The sequence below is a fragment of the Protopterus annectens genome, chromosome 6.part0 (genome assembly GCF_019279795.1).
Source record: "Protopterus annectens isolate FY-2018-M chromosome 6.part0, PAN1.0, whole genome shotgun sequence".
Taxonomy (NCBI): Eukaryota; Metazoa; Chordata; order Ceratodontiformes; family Protopteridae; genus Protopterus; species Protopterus annectens.
In genome coordinates, this window is record NC_056737.1 from 709,474,823 (window position 1) to 709,497,222 (window position 22,400).

The 22,400-nt window shown below is 38.6% G+C and overlaps 1 protein-coding gene across 1 annotated transcript in view; it reads left to right on the forward strand.

The window, feature by feature from the left end:
- LOC122803883 (capping protein inhibiting regulator of actin dynamics-like) overlaps positions 1-16,168 on the forward strand; it is a gene marked incomplete at its 5' end in the record, with an annotated part of 81,178 nt that extends 65,010 nt beyond the window's left edge. The window contains one exon of the mRNA XM_044073564.1: positions 16,058-16,168. Within this exon, the coding sequence (XP_043929499.1) occupies positions 16,058-16,168 (111 nt within the window). The remainder of the gene's footprint in view (positions 1-16,057) is intronic.
- Positions 16,169-22,400: the final 6,232 nt, after the last annotated feature.

Consider the following 22,400-nt stretch of genomic DNA (forward strand, 5'->3'; position numbering starts at 1 on the left):
TTCCCACTTCATCCATCAGTTATGAAATCTTAACATAGTTCTATAAATGATACTGATAACACTCACCTCTCCATTGACAGCTTTCCCAGTTTAAGAGACTGTAGAATGCTAAAATGATCAGTGTCAAGTACATAAAGTAAAGGCAACCACCCTGCTATTTATTTTTAATAATAAAACTGGCTGTAACCATTCCCCACATCTCAAGCCTGTCTTGAACACTCCAGCACAATCATCCATGCACTTTCCTGCTATATATTATTTCAAGAGTGTTATTTTCCCTAAAGAAACATGTCTTTAGTAAGGTACCACACATAGATTTAAGTAATCACTTGCATATTTTTCATTATTTTCCACTGTGCATTCAGTAACATTCAATAACTGTTCAGAACTTACTTCATGTCCTAATATTTTGAGCTTTTAATGTGCCGTCTATGGTGCATAATTGTATGAACAATGCTCACTTTTGCTGTAGTTTCTTTAACAGTAAGCTAAAAAAGACCCGGTGTCCTGACATTCCCAATGACATTGTTGTGGTTTATAAGGTGAGATCCTAAGAACTCTGAAAATTTAGTCCACAGGCATCACTTATTGGCAAATATATGTGTATGTTTCAATAGGTCAAAGAGGGCCCTTAACCTTGCTAATGCCAGTATCTCATGCAGGAACCACTCTGCTGTAACCATGCAAATGCAAAGTTTAATTTTGCACACTGATATAAAAATCAACATTTTGCAAGAACTGGTCCAATAACTGTGCAAAAGTCAATTAAGCAGGGCCTTAAGATGAGTGAGGTGAAAATATGGGGCAAAAAAGTGTTTAATTTGATGACTATAGTCATGTAATGTTTTAAGTTTGCTGCATTTTAATTGTAGTCTTGCAGCATGTTGACTTCAAAATTTGTCAGAAAAGTGCAGGTCATGAATCCAGCTCTGTGACATAGAGGGATAAAGCCCTGACTAGTCAAAGATGACCTAAAATTGATGACTAGTGGCTCGGGTGCTTGTAGGAGTTGGTCAGGGAAGATGGGAGTGAGCAGCCTCTGTTGGCCCACCCATCCTGGTAGAAAGGAGGCTCTGGTTCACCACACAGGTGTCACCTAGTGGCAGCACAAGGTGTTCACCCTGTGGAGTTCTAAGCAGGCAGAGTTTGCACTACCATTGTACATGCACACTATGCAGCCAAGGAGAAACAAGCACACCCAGGCACACTCACCCTCAAGAGGTAGCAAATTCAGTCTCAGAGGAGCCACTGAGGGGGGGGGGGGGTGCTCTTTTGAGTATGGGGTAGGCCAGTCTCCCAGGACCAGCAAGCTGTCCTGTTCTCTACTGCCTAACTACTGATGGAGAATAAAGGGCTGATGATGGCTCTTAGGGCAGGAAGAAATGGGCTGTAGGGTTCCCACTTAACCCAGGAATACCTTACTCTCATTCTGCTGGAACAAATGGGTCAACTGAACAAAGGCAGGGGACATTGTTCAGGTCCAGGGGGAAGAACAAAGAAAAGTAGATATAATTTTTTTTGATGCAGGCCAAAACGTAATATTCTGAGTCCAGGAGGATATTTTACATTTGGTGAGTGCAATCTGAAACAGAATGTAAATACTTTAATTGATACACAATATATGTTCATAACATGTTTATCTGAACATATGGGAGAAAAATATTAAATACAGCCAGGTTATGAGCCTATGTTTCGTTTCAAAAATGAAGTCTTGTAATATCAATGATTTCTAATGTTTGTTTAAAAAATGCAAGACATGATTTTCTTCTGAGCATATCGTGACAATAACAGCTGTAATTTTCCTGTGTGAAGCCACTTTGCTTTCACTCTAATAAAGAATATTGCCTTAGCATTGTGTATTGTGTCCCTAAAGTAGACAAAAAGTTTTCATTTGTCACACCAGTGACCTAGGATCAAAAGTTGACCCATTTATTAGAAGGCAGTCTAGGAGGGGATTACAAAGTAGCGAAGGCCTGCTATATTCTTTTCAGGGAGAAAACAAAGTAGTACAGGCTGGACACCTAGTATATTCTGGGAGTGAATGGCAACCGTCCTTGTCATTATTATTTTTTTTCATTTTGAAATTTTCAACATTATCTGTTTAGAGTACTGTAACTGTTTTGACATCCCATGTTTGGGGGATGTTGATATCTGTACCACCAAAAAAATTTAAACATTCAAAATGGACAACACAAATTCCCGGGTTTCCTGTAGTTTGTCTTCATTGCTCCTTACTCTTTAACTACATTAGAAAAGCATCTCTATGAACAAATTAAAAGGGCACATTGTTGTGAAAAGGCCTTATCCCATCATATTCCCTACCTGTGGAATAAACTATTCCTGTATATTAAGCCAAATTTGTGGTTCACATTTGGGTTGCACAGCTAAGCATTTAAGGGCTCTAGTGGTTGTTAGCCTAGTATACACGTATGAGCCTATGAACCTATAAGTAAAGCAGTGCCCTAGTTACATTCAGGACTATCCTAGATAATTGGATTGGACACTCACAGATTCCCCTTGAACCTATTTTGTTTGACCCTCCATGAGGCAAAGAGTAACTCATGATGTTGAGTGTGTTGGGCTGCACTGAAAATGGCCTAACAATTGATTATCTAGCATCTATCTATCAGCCTATACTTCTTCTTTCGGCTTTTCCAGGTTAGGGGTCGCCACAGCGGAACTCCGATCTGCTAATGATTGGCAGTAGATTTTTACGGTTTTGAGGTGCCAGCCCGACGCCCAACCTTCAACTAAGGCAGGCCCATTCACGCATGTCTTTCAAATGCCACTCGATCGCGGGGAGGATATGCAGACTCCACACAGAAGGCGCTCCAGCCGAGAATCGAATGGGAGAACCTCTTGCTGTGAGGCGACAATACCACCACGGCATATATATCTATGAGCCTATAACCTATCTATATCCTCGAAACAATATTAGGAGTTTCAGGAATAAGTGAAAAGAATGGAGTGGTTTAACTATCTAAATTTTACCTGGGTAAACGAATCAATATCACATAAATATATCCAAATATTAGTCCTGATACCTTTTCTATTATGACCAAAGCTACAGTGATAGGGGTAAATGCAATATAAATAGGCCGCTTACAACAGTCAAATAGCTAGAATGTTTTAGGTAGTGAAAAGAAGTCACACATACAGAGGGAGAACACACACACAGTGAATGGAGGCTAAGATTGAACTCTGTGCCCTGGTATGGTGAGGCTGGGGTCTTGACCTCTGAGTCACCAAGCTGCCTGCAAACATTAATTCAATGTTACTCCAAATAATTTAGAAGAAAAATAGTACAAAATCTAACTAGGGATGACAGTCTCTTGGCTATCATAATCGTAAATATAGGGTTATTCTACTCCCCACACATGGTTATACCATCTATAAGTAACGCATACCATGATGACATAATCTTTAACCTAAGAATAACATCAAAATCAATCTTAAATAATCATCCTTACTAGATGTTATCAATGGAAACTATAATGCAGTGAGTGATAACCTTATGAAAACAGACTGGGATACTATCTGACCCTAAAACGCTGCTTGGGATACTATCAATGGATTCTGTGATATTATTAATCTCTACATTCATGAACACAGTGGCAGAACACAAATATATTGGTATATTCAACAACTACTTAGCATTAAAATTACCCTAATAATAAAAATAAGTCTATATTAAATACAAACATAACTTACTTTTCTTGAAGCATCTTTCAGATCTAGCTGTGAGCTCAGTTTTTTCTCAAAAGGTGAAAGCAATAAAAAGGTATTTAATTACAACAAAAAACTGAAAGAAGAATTATGAATGCAATACATTATATAAAAATAATGAAGTGATTACCCACCCAAAAACATAACAAATATACTTGAAGAATTTTTTTGTGCAAACTTCACAACAAGCAAAGAAATATGTCAGGGTACCACACAGACAATGAAACATCCCTTATGCAACTACAACCATTATAACTGAAACCAAATAGTAAAATTGAAAAGTCAAGTTCCATGAGACCATTCTTACACAGAACCAGGGAAAACCTAAAAATCTATTTGCAATCATGTTAAACAAAATGTTAGTATGTGGACACATAGGGTCAGATCAGACACAAACAATTCTGAACCCATCAGCCTGAGCAGTAATTTATGTAAAATTATGGACAGAGTCATAACTGAACTTATTCAAACTTGACGCAGGGGACTTAATTCCATTACATAATGAACAGTGTGTTTTTAACAGGAGATCTTGCCTTCTGAACCTTATGTCATCTTTTTGGAGGGTACCCTTCTAAAGGTCCTGAAACAATGATAATTAAAATGCCATGCCACTAAAAAATGTTAAACTCACAGTCACATCTTTAAAGACATTCTCCAGAAAATTTTTGCCCTCCTGCATCCCCTCACACTGTGGATACTTATATATACCTAGCTACAAAATCACTGTGCTTCAGAGAAGAGGGAGGGGAAGTACTCTTAGATTTTAGATTGTTACTTCAAGATGACATATGCGTTGTCGCCTCACAGCAAGAGGTTCTCCCATTCGATTCTCGCCTGGAGCGCCTTCTGTGTGGAGTCTGCATGTCCTCCCTGCGGTCGAGTGGCATTCGAAAAACATGCGTGGGCATGCCTTTGTTGAAGGTTGGGCGTCAGGCTGGCACCTCGGCACCGTAAAAATCTACTGCCAATCATTAGCGGATGGGAGTTCCGTTGTGGCGACCCCTCACTGGGAAAAGCCAAAAGAACAACAACAACTTCAAGATGACATATGCCTTGATTGTAAGGCAATGTCTGATCAGCTTTCTAATAAATTATGAAGATATGGACATTTAAAAAAAAGAACAGCTCCATTACAAATGATCAATAACATATTAGTAGGGGTATGTCCCCCCTGCACCACCAGGTAAGAGGCAAGCCTTACACACACACACACACACACACACACACACACACACACACACACACACACACGCACACACACACACACGCACACACACACACATATATATATATATATATATATGCATAAACTGCACACTCTTACAACAGTAGAAAAGGGACTTCTCCCAGTTCACAGTGCTCTTAACAAACAGAGATCTCACAATGCTTACCAGTCAATGCCGGCCAATTGATCAACTGTGAATACAACCAATTATTTTCAGGCAGAAATCATCTGATCCAGTACTGCTTCAATATCTATGCCTGCAATGAATAGCTGGGGAAGCTAACAGACTTAGGAACCAAACAGTAATTCAAAAATCAATAACAGAAAGTTGTGATGGATACTTTATACAATGCCTGATTACAGCATAAACTTATCCCTATAATCAGAAGGAACCATTCATTAGCTTCATTTCAACAATAACATTGTTATATATATGTGGGAAGTAGAAAGCATTAGTGAGGTTATGACAATCAAGCTTCTTGAAATCTACAAGAAAAGAATTACCAGAAGTTCCACAAACAACACAGTTCACATCTCCATAACCAATCCAAATCAATCTGTTTTAATGGTACTGGTTAAAAAGAACTGTAACATTAGCACAGACAATACTTTCCAATAAATTATAATTCTAATTCTTTGTTGCATACCCACAACAAATCTATTTAGCACAACACAACTGTCTTTGTGGATATAGTATCTAGACATCTTTCTTCTCACTTCTTCTGAATTCAATGTATACTGCTTAAAATTGTACTCTTTTTTTTCCCAGTTTTACTTATGTAATATACATTCTTGCCATTTAATGCACACATATTTTCACTTTGTTTGTTTTTGTATTTGCCAGTTGTATGAGTCCAGCATTAAGCAGCATTTTACCTTCTCCAAGGATGCTGCTACAATATGAATAAACAATCACTGACTAAGAATTGGCTTAGTTTCTGGTGTCATTCAAGAGAGTGCAATATTTGCAAGCACAGAAGGAGATGGTCAATAGAACCTTTGCCAGGGATGGTCTGCACCTCTTCCCTCTAGGCTTTTGAATATCAGTTAAACATTGCCCCCCATAGTGTCTTTTTAAGGCAGTGCCAAACTGAAACTACTACCAACATACCAAATCAAAATCAAGAAAATCTAAAGGTGCTACTGCTCAATGCTAGTAGTCTAAACAAAAAACTTCACTCCCTAGAAGCTCTCCTCACCCTAGAGAATGCTGATGTCTGTGTAGTCACTGGGTCATGGTTTGAAGTGATGGAGAGCACACTGACAGTGCAAGGTTATAATGCCTTCCACACATTTAGACCAGCTACTGCACAAACAGACACTAAAGATGGAGGTGTCTTGATTTACATCAAAAATAAATATACCTCAATACTGGTCAAACAGGACAATGCACTTGAGCTTCTCCACACTCAAATCACCACAGGAAAAATCCCATACCACTTGCTTGCAAGCTATAGGCCTCCCTCTCTGACTCAGGAAATCAATAAGATGTATTTAAATTTAATGGAAACACTCAATCATCCAACCCAATACCATATTCATGGGTGACATTAATTACTCCACTATTAACCGGGCATCATATACAACACCAAACGTACAGGCACAGAGATTCCTGGATTTTGTAATCACAAACTCCCTGGACAAGATTGTCATTCCACCAACCAGGGGTGAGCCATAATGGATCTGGTCCTCATTGATATGGGACAGTGTTGCACACCCCTTAGTGTAATGTCTTCTCTGGTAAGGTCAGTCCACAAACTGGTCTCCTTTGAAGTAAAAATAAAACCTTGAACCCCAGCTAACCCTGGAATATTCAGTAACTACTCCTACTATTAAGTGATAATCTGGCAAAATTTCAAGTCTCCCTAAACTCTGATAACACTGCTGCCTGTTCAGAGAAACCATATACAAGCATGGTAATAGCTGCATAAACGCAGCTGTACCCAACAGGAAGACATACAGAACTAACTCAAAAAACAAGCCACCCTGTTGGGATAACAATATCAATAGGCTGTATAACAGAAGGAAGGAAATCATGGAAAAACTGAGAGGTGCACCACCCAGCAGGACAAAAGCACTCTCATCAAACTAAACAAACATCTCAGTGGACAAATAACATATACATTTGGCCTCACAAGCCAAGGAAAACCACAAGCCATTCTTCAGTTATGTCTGCAACCTCAAAGGCAATATACAATTGTGTGCAGAGCTCATTGTTAATGGAGCCACCTATACTGTGCCAGAAGATTAACAAACCTACTGGCCAACAAATTCAACTCCAACCTTATCCCTCTCTCCCCCTCACCCTTCCCTTAGGAAATACCATCAAATATAACTCCTCATGCTATCACTATGGAACAGGTCCTTAATGCTCTCTCTAACACCAAGAACACTGCATCAATGGGCCCTGACAATATCCCAGGATGACTTCTAAATAGCATGAAACATGACTTATCAGGCCAATTGGAATTGCTATTTAACTGTAGCCTCTAAACAGGCTTCATGCCTCATGAATGGAGAACAGCAACAGTCATACCTCTGCACAAAGCAGGGCCATCTACATATCTTGGAAACTCACTCAACCACAGCCAATAAGTCAAAACAACATACCCAACACACTAGTCATAGGTGACTCTATAGTCAGGCACACTGATGTCCCACTCACGAGGCTAAACAAGGAGAAGGTTACTGTCAGCTGCCTGTCGGGTGCCAGGATCCGCCACATAACCCACGCACTCAGGTCACTCCACAACAAGTACAAATATGACTCTGTCATTGTCCATGTTGGTGTGAATGACCTGAGATGTACCTCACTGGACTACATGAAAAGAGACATGGAAGAGCTCTCCGATCTTGTAGTCCAGGCAGGTATGACCCTAGCCCTGACAAGCATTCTGCCATCGCCCAGAATGATATTGCAGTACAAGGACAAAATGATGGACTTCAACAATTGGCTAAGCTTCTGGTGTCATTCTTAGGGGATCCAGTATCTGTCTGCTTGGGATGACATGATCGACAGACCACGATGCTTTGCCAGAGATGGCCTGCACCTGTCGCCCCTGGGATTCTGGATACTGGCTAAGGCTCTTTCTGCCCCTATAGTGGCTTTTTTAGGCAAGGTTCAAATAACAAATTCACCACCGTAACAGGAACAGGCAAGCAAAAACTGAGGGTAATGCTACTCAATGCTAGAAGTCTAAATCTCAAAATGCACTCACTCGAGGCACTCCTTAAAACGGAGAACATCAATATCTGTGCAGTGACTGAGACCTGGTTCAAGGCTCCAGAGAGCACTCCTGCACTACCAGGCTATAACTCATACTGTACTTTTCGGCCATGTAACCTGGACCGAAACACCAAAGGCGGAGGTGTGTCCATATTCATTAAGGATATCCACACCTCCAGGCTAGTTGCTCAGCATAATGCATCTGAGGTTATCAAAGTGCAACTAACTCTGGGCAAAACTGCAATCCAAATTGTAGCTTGATACAGATCCCCCACCATGCCCCAGGATTCCCACTCCTCTTTTCTTGATGTACTGGAAAATATTAGGTTTCAACCAAACACCCTAATAATGGGCGACTTCAACTACCCCACCATTAACTGGGAAAACTACTCGTGTACCAACTCCTTAGCTCAACGCTTTCTGGAATTCATAAACTCCAATGCCCTGGATCAACTTATCCACACCCCCACCGGGGGCAACAATATCCTAGACCTAGTCATTACCAACATATTTCTTCTTTTGTGTTAAATAGTGAACAGCTTAGTGTTCTTAATAAAGGTTTATCCTTTATTCCTGCAAGAAGGGCCGACCCAGCAGAAATGTTGAAAGACTTAAGACTACTTGGCAGAAGTCTTTCCCTGAAGTGTTTGTTTCCTACAGATACTACTGCAGGTAATAAAGGACATAATATATACAGAAAACCTAGTACCTTTGTTCCAGCTTTACCAACAGGTATTCAACGATTCATAGATGTATGTGAAATTGCTTTTAGAGAATTAAACAACTTAACTGATACTAGTATGTCATTTTATAACTTGACAGTAGATGAACACAGAGCCCTGCAAGAATTACAAAATATACATTCAATAGTTATTAAGCAGGCAGATAAAGGAGGCGGTATAGTGTTAATGGACAAGGATTTATATGTCACACAAATGGAGAAACTTTTACTTGATACGCATACATATCAATGCATTTCCAAGCCTACTGTTAACGCTATTATAGATAAAGTTTCTTTTTTAATTTTTGATTTACTAATCACGAATTTAATAGATGATTCACTTTTTAAGTATTTTAATGTGTATAAACCACTTGTTCCCAGGGTATATGGCCTACCTAAAATACACAAAAATTTGTTATCACCACCCATGCGTCCTATTGTTTCAGGCACTGGGTGGTGTACTGAACCTCTCTCTATTTATGTAGAGGGATGTTTACATGGTTTGTTGGCAAACTGCCATACAATATTGAAGGATACAAAGATGTTTTTACAAAGGCTTTATGATAGAATGGAAAGTGTTGATGTTAATGAGAATTTTGTCCTTGTTACATTAGACATTGAATCCTTATTCACTAGTATACCTAACACCTGGGGTGTTGACAGCGTTAGGGATTTTCTTTATGTGAATAAGTGTTTCACCAACACTAAGATACAGTTGATTTGTAGTCTCTTAGAGATTATCCTAGAGAACAACATTGTTATGTTCCAGGAGCAATTCTTTTTGCAGAAAGTTGGCGTGGCCATGGGCACTGCATGTGCAAATAGCTACACCAACTTGGCTTTGGTCAGCTGGGAAGAGCAAAATGTGTTGTCAAACAATAATCCATTCTTTGGACAAATACTTTGGTACGTCCGCTTTGTGGATGACGTGTTTATGCTGTGGAGAGGCTCTGGTATTGATTTGGCACAGTTTGTGGAATATTTGCATTCAACTACTGATTTTTTAAGGTTCACTTACCATAGTTCCAACACTGACATAAGTTTCCTTGATGTGCAGATTAGTAAATCTGTTTTAAATAGTCTTTGCAGTAATATTTATTTTAAACCCACTAGAAAAAATACTCTTTTGTACAAATCTAGTATGCACCCTAGACACGTTCCTAGGAATGTGCTCAAGGGTCAGGTTTTTAGAACACTGCGACTGCATAGCAGAGATGAAGATGCAGTAGTTGCCCTATCTAATTTAAAAACAGAATTTTTACATAGGGGATACTCGCCTGCAGACATTGAACAGACTATCTCTAATGCCTGGAAGCTGAGAAGCACTAGATGTAAACCTTATTTTAATGCTGGTGATGCTGTTGACAATACAAGATATACTAACAGAACTAGTAATGATTTTAGAGTGGTGTTTCAGTTTTCCAGTAACATCAATCAATACTTAGATGTAGTCAAAAAGCATTGGTATTTGCTACAAGAAGTGCCTGGACTGGTAGACAAGGTCGGACATTCTCCTGTTTTTAGTTTTAGAAATAATAAATCCCTTAAACAACATCTATGTCATGGTGAATAATCTAGAACTATTATTAGATCCAATCAGCATGGTACTTTTCCATGCAGGAATTGCAGTGATTGTCAATTTATATATAGCAAAAATAAATATGTACATCCTACTAGGAAATTTTCTTTGTACACTAATCAATACACTGATTGCAGATCTACAGATGTGGTCTATTATTGTTTTTGTGTACAATGTCCTGCTTTTTATGTAGGAAAAACAAATAGAATGCTTAAAGATCGTATTCTAGACTACCTAAGAGATATTAGTAATAATAAACCATCAAATGCTCTAGCCAATCATGTTATGTCCAATGGCTGTTCTCATTCCTTTAAGTTCTTTGTTCTACAACATATTCATAGAATCCCCAGAGGTGGTGACATTGAGAATATCACAGAGGGACATGAACAGAAGTGAATTTTGAAACTTAATTCTGAAAAGTATCCTGGTTTGAATGCTACTACTTCCTTGGTCCCTTTTTTAAAGGCTAGACATCTTAAGCATTAAGATTAGCTAAATTCTTTCAAAATTAGTCTAATGTATTTAACTATTAGTTTCCAAGTATTCTATTTAACTTTTTCCTGCCTAGTATTTTTCCATGTTTTATAATGATTTTATAAGTTTTTTAAGTGCTTTCTCATGTATAGTATTGGATTCCTTCTTGTACAATGTTTAAGCAATGTTTTTAAGCAATGCTTTTTTTAGTTTGAGCATGAGGCTTAATTGTTTTTCACTGCTACTTAATCATTGTCTGATTTTTATTGATTAATTGGCATTTTAGAATCTCTATTTAAACCTGTGCATTTTTTACTGTGGTGTCTGATGAAGCAACTTCGGTTGTGAAAGCGCTTACCACTTTGTACTTTGCTGTGATTAAATGTTTGCTGTGTGTTATCTTGGTGCATTTTTTCCTCGTTATCATCCCTGATATCCACATCCCACCCCCACCCCCCATTAAGGAAACCACGGTAAAACATTTCCCCAAAGCCAATTTCATGCTTAAGACAGAAGTGGTGAACTTCATGACACCCAAGCAGATGGACAGTACAGTTACAACTGCTGAATCCTACACAAATGCACTCTATAAGCACTTACACGAGTGCATAGATCATGCTATCCCAAACAGAACTAAGATGCTAACCTCCAAAAAAAGGAAGCCAATCTGGTGGTCCCCTGCCATAAACAAACTGTACAACAGAAGGAAGAAACTGTTGCAAAAGAGAGTAAAATCCCATGAGTGGAGGAGCTCCCTGGTCAGCCTCAGTAAGAAGGTGAGATCTCTTATAAGATCCTCCAAAGCTAGCTACGAAAACAAAATTGCCACTAATTCTAAGGACAACCACAAAGCATTCTATAGCTATGTCAAGAATCTGTATGGCAATACCCAGATCTGCTCTGAGTTGCAGCACAACGGCACAAAAATTACAGAACCACCTGATATTGCCAACATCCTGGCAGATAGGTTCAGTGCTAACTTTACCCCCCTCACCCCCTAAAGGGCCCATATCTATACAGGAAGAATGCAGAGTTCCTGTAATCACAACTACGCAGGTAAAAGCTGCACTCTCTAAAGCCAAAAACACAGCATCCATGGGACCGGACAACATCCCAGGCTGCATTTTACATGAACTTCAGAACGAACTGGCTCCCCACTTAAGCACCATGTTCAATAATAGCCTCAAATCAAGCTTTGTGCCCACTGAATGGCACACAGCAACAGTTATCCCACTCCACAAAGGGGGAGCCACCACTGATCCTGGGAACTATCGACTTATTAGCCTAACGAGCCTGGTCTGCAAGGCCATGAAACGTATCATCATGGAACTCATAAAACAAAGATATTGGTAACCTCCAAACTCTGGATCCTACCCAGTTCGGGTTTGAGAAAGGCAGATCATGCCTCCTGAACCTGATCGACTTATTTGAGGCAGTCACCAAAGCCGTAGATGAGGGTAATGTGGTTCACACAGCCTATTTTGACCTTGCCAAGGCTTTCAACACCATCCCCCATTCTGGAATTATAGATAAACTCACTAAACTAGGTATAAATCCCTATGTCACAAGATGGGTTGCCAACTGGCTCACTGACAGAACCCACACTGTAAAAGTTAAAGACTCCAAATCTGACCTCAAAGCAGTGACAAGTGGAGTACCACAGGGTTCCATCCTGGGACCTCTCCTGTTTGGTATCTACTTCTCTGAAGTACAGGCTAACAAAGAAGGCCTCTGGCTAATGAAGTTCGCAGATGATTGCAAACTAGGAGCCATAGTCAAGTCCACAAATGATGTGGACATCCTACAGAAGGGCCTCGCTGAGACAGATGCCTGGTGTCAGAGCCATGGCGTCAAGCTCAATGCCAAAAAGTGCAGTGTCATCCCCTTTGGTAAAAACTCTGTACCCATGAACTACCACATAGGCAGCAATCTACTTAACATTGAATGTGTGATAAGAGACCTTGGGACCCAGGTGGATAGTAGTCTCTCTTTTGATAGTCACATCGCCACAGTAGTCAGGAAGTCTTTCTATGTGGCACACCTCATCATAAAAGGGTTCTCATCCAGGAAAAAAAGAGGTCATTGTTCCCCTCTACTCGACACTCATTAGACCCATTATAGAGTACAACGCCCCTTTTCCCTTTTGGAAGGTACCTCACAAGACATCTGCAGCAGCTGGAAAGGCCACAGAAGTACCTCACAAAGAGGATTACTGGCCTCAAACAAATGCCCTACACTGACCGCCTCAAAAAACTCCAGCTTTGCTCCGTAGCATATCGCCTACTCCAAGGTGATCTCTGCCTAACATATAAAGCTATGTCAAACCCAGAGCTGTTGGACATGCTAAACCTAAAGAAATTCCAGTACCTCCAAGCTACACACTCTAGAGACCTAAACCTTGTCATGACAATAAACAGGACTTGCTGGAGGGATAGATTCCTGTCTTAGAGACTTCCCATACTCTGGAACAGGCTACCCATCTATGTCAAGCAAAGTTCTTCATTAGCACTCTTCAAGAAAAATCTTGATGAGTGGATGGGAAATAGGAAATACACCCCGGGGATCACTTCTGTGTCTCTGCTCGACAGTGGCACAGGAAAATAACTTTCTTGGGTGGTGTAAGCCAGGGAACCTTGTTAGCTAGGCTTACGTAGGCCCTTGGGCCAATAGCCTAGTACCTACCTATGAACCTACAGACCCATAAGTCTCACTAGTCTCCTATGCCAAGCCATGTAAAGGATTATCATGCAAATGATCAAAAGTGGCATAGAAAACCTCCAGAGACTGGATTCAACCCAATTTGGTTTCTTCAAGGGTGGGTCATGCTGACCCAACCTGGTGGACATCTTTGAGAGGGTCACCAAAGCAAAAGATGAGAGCATAATGGTTCACACTGCCTACCTTGACCTGGCCAAGGCATTTGACACAAAACCCCAATCAGGCATTGTTGACAAACTGAAGAGGTTAGGTACACACCCTTAGGTCACCTGGTGGATAGCCAGCTGGCTCAGAAACAGGACAAAGGAAGTTAGAATTGGGGAGTCCACCTCTACAAAGAGGCCAATCACAAGTGGAGTCCCTCAGGGATCAGTCCTGGGGCCACTCCTTTTTGGCATTTACTTCTCTGAAGTAAAGGTAATGTCAATGGCCTCTGGCTGACCAAATTTGCAGAAGAATGCAAATTCAGAGTTGTCATTGAATCACCCACTAACACAAATGTTCTCCTTGAAGGATTGACACGCACAAATAACTGGTGTCAGAGCCATGGACTAAAACTAAATACCAAGAAATGCAAATAATAGTATCCTTCAGGAAGTCTTCTACCCCTGGTAACTATTATATTGACAACACACCCATAAGCGTTAACAATGTGTCATGGACTTGGGGATATACATAGACAGTAATCTAGGCTTTGAACATCATGTGGCTACAATAATGAGGAAATAATTTTATGTTGTACAGCTTATAAACAAAGGTATGGCATCTAGGTCCAAAGAAGCCATTGTTCCACGTATTTGGAATTCATCAGACATATCATGGAGTACAATGCCCCCTTTGGTATGTACCTAACCAGGCATATCCAACAACTGCAACATCCACAGAGGTTCCTCACTAAAAGAATAGAAGGCATAAGTAACTTGTCTTATGCAGACCACCTCAAGGTCCTATATCTGTATTCTGTCTTCTACAGGCTGTTGAGGAGATATCTATGCCTGGAATACAAGGCATTGTCAGACTCCACTCTGATGGACCTCTTGCATATTCACAAAACAAACAGCACCAGAATTACCCATTCTAAAGGCTTAAACCTTGCCTATGATATGTACAGGATCTGCTGGAGAGACAGGTATGTATCTGAGAGACTATCCCTTTTCTTAAACAGGCTCCCCATCCATGTGAAGCAGAGTTCCTTCCTAACCCAATTCATATGTAACTTGGACAACTGGATGGGGAATAGGAAATTCATCCCTGGTTTGGCACCTGTATCTCTAATGGACTCAAGCGGGCTGTAAATTGTTCATCTCCCAGGCCTCTGCTTGTAAAGGTTTCATCTCACATGCTCCTGCTTACACTTATCAAGGGTATCAGAACTTGTCAGAGATTTGGGATACATGGGTAGACTTAAAAAGGCCCTTATGGTCGTTAGCCTAGTAAACACCTATGAACCTAATTGTGATATGGCTAAAAAGGATCTCTGGACCAGTCCACTCTACAGCTTAACAAAGTAAAATAAATAAGGTTAGTAGGTCATAAACTTGAAAACTGAGCCTATAATATATATATATTTTTGCTCCTTTCCTGTTTTTCTGTTGTGGCTGCCAAATCTGTAGTCCAAAGTTACACGTCACAGACATTGGAACTGTGCAAATACAATGCCTTGAACATGGGTAGCATATAAGCTCTTTGAAGGACTTGTAGAACGTGTGTTTACATCCCCTAAGCTCCTACAAGAGGGCAGACTAGCACTGTTCTTGTGTCCAAAAGGTATTAGTAGTGCAGTTGTTCAAACTTACAGCACTGTCCGAATAGAAGAAAAGGATTCTGGCCATTCAGTCTGCACTCCTCCAACACTAGCTTTCCAGGCTATGGGCCCCTAATTAACCTGACCCATTTAGAGTATAGACAGGCACCTTGCTCCATGCCATTGAACCACAAGTATATTAAGATCATTAGATAAACTCAAAATATATAAATAAAATAAATAAAGATCGTAAGACGAACCCAGTAAAATGCCCAACACTTTTTAAATATATACTATACCTAGTGAATCAGCCAGTTCCTTTAAAGGTTTAAGTGAGTTACTCTCTCAGCAGTTATGTCCTTGAACTTACATAAAATCTCCACATTTGTACTGATAGATCACTTTGTTTTTGGTAACATTTTTAGCAATAAAACTACTTCATACTTCATGTCCTTTACACAGATTATTTATTTATGCTTCTTTGTTAAGACTGCTTTTATGTTTCTGTACATGTTTTATTAAAAAGCTGGCAACATTTGGCATCTAATCATGCATATAGATGTCTATTACTTTAGGTGGCCATAATATTACATTTTAATAATTATTAATTTGTTTAATCTTATATGATTTGTTTTGCAAAACAGGATGCTATTTGCATTACTGTTACCTTCCAGCAGTCATTTGTATTCTATATGGAACAGCACTTAATTTTCAACAGATCAGACTTCTACAGAAGCATGGATACAGGATATTAAAAAGAGTGAAACTGCAACTTTAATATCAAAGTGCTTATTTTCAAGGTACCTAGCACAAGAAATGTGTTTTATCAGCCAAGCTTCCAGGTTTGCTTTGTTATCCTGAGTGTGATGTCTTATACTAAGAGCAAAGCTAAATTAATTTATATTTTACATTGTTCACTGGATCTCAGGCATTAGCACCAGCTCCTCTTGTGTTCTGCTTGAATTTCTTGGGTACAAAGGCTACAATTCTGTAAAAAAATTCCATAAAAACTACCCCATATTTCCATATCAAGAGATAATATTTTACTATACTCTCCTCTAGCTCCATAAGGGGACACAAAATGAAGTGTTTGATTTGTTTTTCCACAAGAGGAATACATGCAATACTTCTTCTGAGTAAACTTCAGTAATAACATAATGAATGCACAGGCCAAACATAAGGCAATTTTTGAGGGTCACAAGAAGGAGACTCTGGGAAGGGTGCTCATGGAAAGTCTGAGGATTTTAACTACATTCCTCAGATCAATTAGAATTAAAGTGCAAAAGGATGAAAATACATATACTAATCTTTGTGCAAAGGGATGAAAATATATACTAATTTTGAGATTGTGATATCTCACTGTATGGTCCTTACTGTAATAGCATATATATATATATATATATGTATATAATAATAATACTTGCACAAGAAGTGCTTTAAAGGTGCAACAGTGAGTTTTGAAACTTTTTTTCTACCGGAATCACACTTTTAAATTTCATAGTGTTGAGATTCAAACTATCAGCTCTCACACCAATTTGTTCATTATGTCCATTTTCTGGCTATTTTTAACTAGCTATATTACTTGTTTGTAAAAGCAAACTAAACCATATTTAACTTGACTTGATACTTTATGGGTTACATATATGGCGGCAATACTATCTTTATTTTTTTTTTAACTAATACCTTCTCAGTGGGGTTATATGTCCTTTTAGCAAAACTATGCTTCTGACTGCGCTGAAAAATGCTAGCAGTCAGGCTGCTGACCATCTTATTAATGTTGTAAGCTATGTAGTCATGTTTAACATAGCCTCCATACTGTGATTTTTGTCAGTCTGTTAAAACTGATTTGAAATGTATTTCTTTTTTGTTACTATTAAACAAATGTCAAATAAATAAATAAAATAAATTATAATTCCCATCCCCCATGACAGTAAAGCCCTTATCAGGACTGTTTGTTCCTACAGACCCTTGGCATTCTAGGACATCTGGAAAGGTGGGAGAAAGCCATTGATTATTACCATCATCCAGTTTTAGTAAGGAGATTTTTTCAGGAGTGACCCTGTCTCCTTTAAGGGGTCTTCAATCTAGTTTAGTCATATCTCAAAAAGAGGGGCTCGATTTTTTTTAATCTAAAGGGCGTATCTAATATTGCACAATACAACACCTAGCTCAATCAGAAGGCCTTTTCTGTAAATGGATGCTTGGAACTTTTCATTAATAAAGTTTTAGAGGCATGTGGCTGAGAATAATATACTGAACTACATCTTTAGTTAAGTTTAAAGATTTGGCTGAAATACTAGACAAAATATTTGGAGGTGGGAGTGGAACTGCAAGCTTGTGGATATGACAGTGATTCACACTATGCAATAACACATTTCTTTTTTTGCTGTATTTGTGTAAAGCAATAGTTTAACATGTGTAACAAGCCTTCAGTTGGAATAAGCAGTTTCAGAGTATAGATTAAGGATTTGGTCCCAAGTGGCCCATGTACTGCAGAACCCAACTGGGCAGAGATGGGACTAAAAAGACGCCACAGCCTTTCTTTTCAATTGGGAATAGTTTTGGTGGAGTCCCACTATAATATTACAACTGTGAGAATATCTGGGATTTTAGTATTTGCATAAGTGACTCTAGGGAATGCAACCCTGCCAAGGAGTCTGCATGCACTCTAGCTAAAACAGAGAATGTGCAAAATCATACTTTCACACTGGGTCCAACATAGACATCTTTCTCTAGGCTACACTCTACTTACTACTTCGTGCTCCTTACTACTGGATAGAAAGAAACCATTTGACACTGTGGAGTGGATTTTTTTTTATACAGTACTAGAACGTTTGGGATTTGGACCTCAGTTTAGCACCTGGATTAAACTGTACTACTGTTCTGCAGCTCATTTAATTATTAAACAGTCCTTGTATTTTCCTTTTTCTGTGACTTAAACCACAAAGCAAGGACTTGTTCAAGCAAATGAGCCACCATCATTAGCTTTACAAGATTTTGTATGTGTCGAGAAGTGCTACAGCACTATTTGCTTTTGTGGCTACATCTGTACACTTAGCATTAAATTCCACTTGTTGGGTACCCTGGGTGCTGCTTTCAACTAACTGAGGGGACACTAACATGGTTTTGAGATGTTTCTGATTTATGTATTAATGCCAATAAAGCAGGTTATTTAAGGTTCACCTTTGATTCCCTGATTATTGATCTCAATTTTGTAGACACTAACAATGATCAGAAGTATTTAGACTTTTACACTAGCATCAATACTGAGATCACTAGTAAGTACAATTATGTATAGCTAATGTATAAATGCTTTGCATGTGATATGTAGCAAACTTTACCTATCTTTTACAAGCTGGTAAATACTATCACAATGTTGGTTACTCTGTTAGTCTTATATTACCTGAGTTATAGTTCAACCAATCCATTTAGCATTATTCTAATAATGCTACAAATCTGAGTCTTTCAGTTTGATTTGAAAAATTACCCTCTTATAATAAGTAGAGCAAAGCTGCTCTTAGGTAAAGGAAGAGGGGAATGGAAATTCCACTGTCTTTCAGTTGTATGCCTTAGTGACCAATCTTTGTCTAACTTAAGGTGGTTGGAATAAAGTGGCCTGATGCCTAAAAGGATGCGGGCTTTATTCCTTTTCAGTCTCTACAGTGGGAACAAGGAACCTTCTGCATAGACCTCTGGATGGGTTAGGATAAAAAAAATGAGCTGGTAATATATGCAGTGTCATGATGGCAGCTCTTGACCCACTGAAAGGAAGAGTAAGCATTAAATGGAATGATGAGATCCATGGGGACCTGTCTCAAATACAATGGGAAGGAGCCTGGGATTCCATGAAGCTGATCATTGGTTATTGACTTGATAATGCCTATCTGCCACTGAATTCTCTATACATGGTATTTTACTCTTACTCATTTGAAAAGTCATATTCTAAGTTAATAAGATAAGTGCTGGAAATGCGAACAGATGGAAGATGTGCATTTTCCTATGAACTGGGAATGACCTACAGTGCAAGAGTACATTTGCAATTTTGGTCACATAGGTGATGCCCTGTTTTAGCAGGAATGAAAATGTGTCTGGTATATTTAACCACTGCTAAGGGATTTATTTCCCCTTATACTAGCAGAATCAGTACTTCCACTTTTATTTAATTAGTTATTTAGCCTTTGTCGACCAGTTTAGTCCCACTAGGTTAACAGCCCTTTTTCCATGGGAGACCAGAGGTGGTATTTATAGTACAAGGGGAGATTTGTCCTGGGCACCAGGGAACTTCCCGTACTCATTTGGGGAGTGTTTGTTCCATTTCTAGCATGGTGGCTGCTGGGAGAATGGAATTCAAGGAGATTCAAGATGGCAGATAGCACAGAGGTGAATGCCAGTGCAGTGTTTGAAGCTTTACAAGATTCAGAGGAGCTATTTCAGCAAAATCTGTTTGTTTCATTGGGAGCAAACATTCAAAATGATGATGGATATGTTATTACAGCTCTCCAGTCTGGAGGGTTGTGGGATGATATTTTGGGTGACGTGTTGCTACAGAGTGAGACGAACAGTGGAAAAGATGTTTCATGGGGTGAAATTATGGACTAAATTCAATTGGAAGAATGGGAAGCCATTTTGAAAGACGACTGCCAGACAAAGAAATCATATGCCAAGACTGTTAAAGAAACTATTGAGAAAGTGATGAGAGATGAACAGAGGAAAGTAAATGTCAACAATCAAAGGAATTTTTTGGTGAGAATTCAGAACAAAGAAGAAAAAGAAATGGACAGTTATGACATTTGGGATAACTTAATAGTCCCATTGAGAGTGAAGGCTCACAAGGTAAGACCTTTTATTCTTATTCATAAAGAGACACTTTGTGACATCATTTTTGAGACTGTTTTTGTCCTGGAAAGTTTGGGGGGGGGTATGAGAAAAAAAGAATTGCAGCCCATAGCATTCTTATGTGGTTAAAGCATTTCACAGAGAAACAAAAAAGAAAATACATGTTCAGTTTTGAACTGAAGTTGAAAAAGAGACTTTAAAGAGACATTTAAGCAAACTTTGCAAAGAAGTTATGAACATTAGAAAAGTTTTTGATAACAGAGGATTATCAACTGGGGAAATGGGGCTGTCATATTGTATTGAAAATGTAGACTGAAAAATTGTTCATATCTCTAGTATGATAAATGCAAAGGGTAACAAATGTATTGTCAAACATTGGGGACAACCAAAAACATTTTTTTCCCATGGAAAAGATGATCATTTGATAAGTAAATGTTGTTGTTGTTGTTCGTCTTTCGGCTTTTCCCGGTTAGGGGTCGCCACAGCGGCTGTAGGTTTTTACGGTGCCGAGTTGCCAGCTCGATGCCCAACCTTCAATGAAGGCACACCCATTCACGCATGTCTTTCAGAACGCCACTCGACCGCGGGGAGGACATGCAGACTCCACACAGAAGGCACTCCCCGCACTCCAGCTGAGAATCGAATGGGAGAACCTCTTGCTGTGAGGCAACAACGCTACCGCTGCACCACTGCGGATTTTACTTGATAAGTAAATGTAATAAGATGAAATGTTATATCTGTGGGGAAACATGCAAAAAAGTGTGAATTAAAATGTTATAAATGTAACAAAATTGGACATTTATGGATGGACTGTAGTCTAGAGGAAAAGGATGAAAAAGAAGAAAACAAAGGTGAGCACAGTAGATGAAGTGAAGACATAGTCTCAATAAAAGATCACAAGGAAGGACAGAAGCAAGATTGGGGCAAAGATAAGGATAAAGAGAAAAAAAGAAAATGAAGATATTAGAGAAAAATGTTCTGAAATAAGTGATGAGAAAGATATAAATTGAAAAATAGTGAAGGGTAAAAGGAATTCTATTGGCAAAACAGTAAGAGACAGAAAAAGAAAATGTAAAGGGGTACGTGTAAAAGAGAAAAAGAAAAGAAATGGATAATGCAAATGGGATAAATAATTCAAATTTACAAAATTCCTGCTAAGTTACAACACAGATGTAATGGCAACTTTAGAGTGCTTTCAGTAAATGTAAACAGTATAAAAAATACAAGTAGAAGAACAGGCACCCTAAACTGATGTAATAAGTGTGATCCCATAATGATATTGGAAGAGTTAAGATTTTTGACACAAGAAGAGACATTACAAAGAAACTATGGGGAGGAGATACAATATGGAACCTAGGAAGGGAACTATGTTCAGGCAGTTATACTTTGTATTAAGTATGTGAATATATTGGACATAATATTGCCAATGATGGGAAGATTAACTATTGTAGATCTCAGATGACATAATCAGGTATATAGAAGTATAGCATTGTATGCCTATATTACAAGAAAGGGAAAATTTGTTTCATAACTTTTGGGTTATGTAGTAATTAATATGAATATAATGTGATCAGGAGATTTTAATTGTGAGTTGACAGGAAAAAAAGTAGAGAGGAAATGATGTTAAATTTTTTGAAGTAATAAAATCTGGCAATTTAAAGATTTGGAATAATAATTCATCGACATGTAGTCTAGGTATATATAACATGGAAAATATTTTATTATATCACAAGGTTTAAATATAACTAAGGGAGAGACACTTGTAACAGGCTTTTCATATCACTAAGCCATATGGATAGAAATACAAGAAAATAATTATATCAGATTAGAAAAAGGAATAAAAAGAATAAAAAATGATGGGATGAAAATGGACAAAAAAGTATGTGTTATGGAAATACTACATTTTCACTAGAGTGTGTTACAAATACTGGTCTGAGTGGTGGCTAGATCTGAAAGTAAAATAAAAAAAAATGTTTTTTACAATGGCAATCAAATGTAAGAAAAGTGGAAAAAATTATAAAACAATGCGTGTGGATGTTTTAAAGGATTTGGAAGGGGATGATATAGAATATTATGTGACAGAATGGAGAATTTAAGAAAAGAATCAAGAGGAAATTAAAGAATTATTTAAGCAAAGATAGATGAAAAATG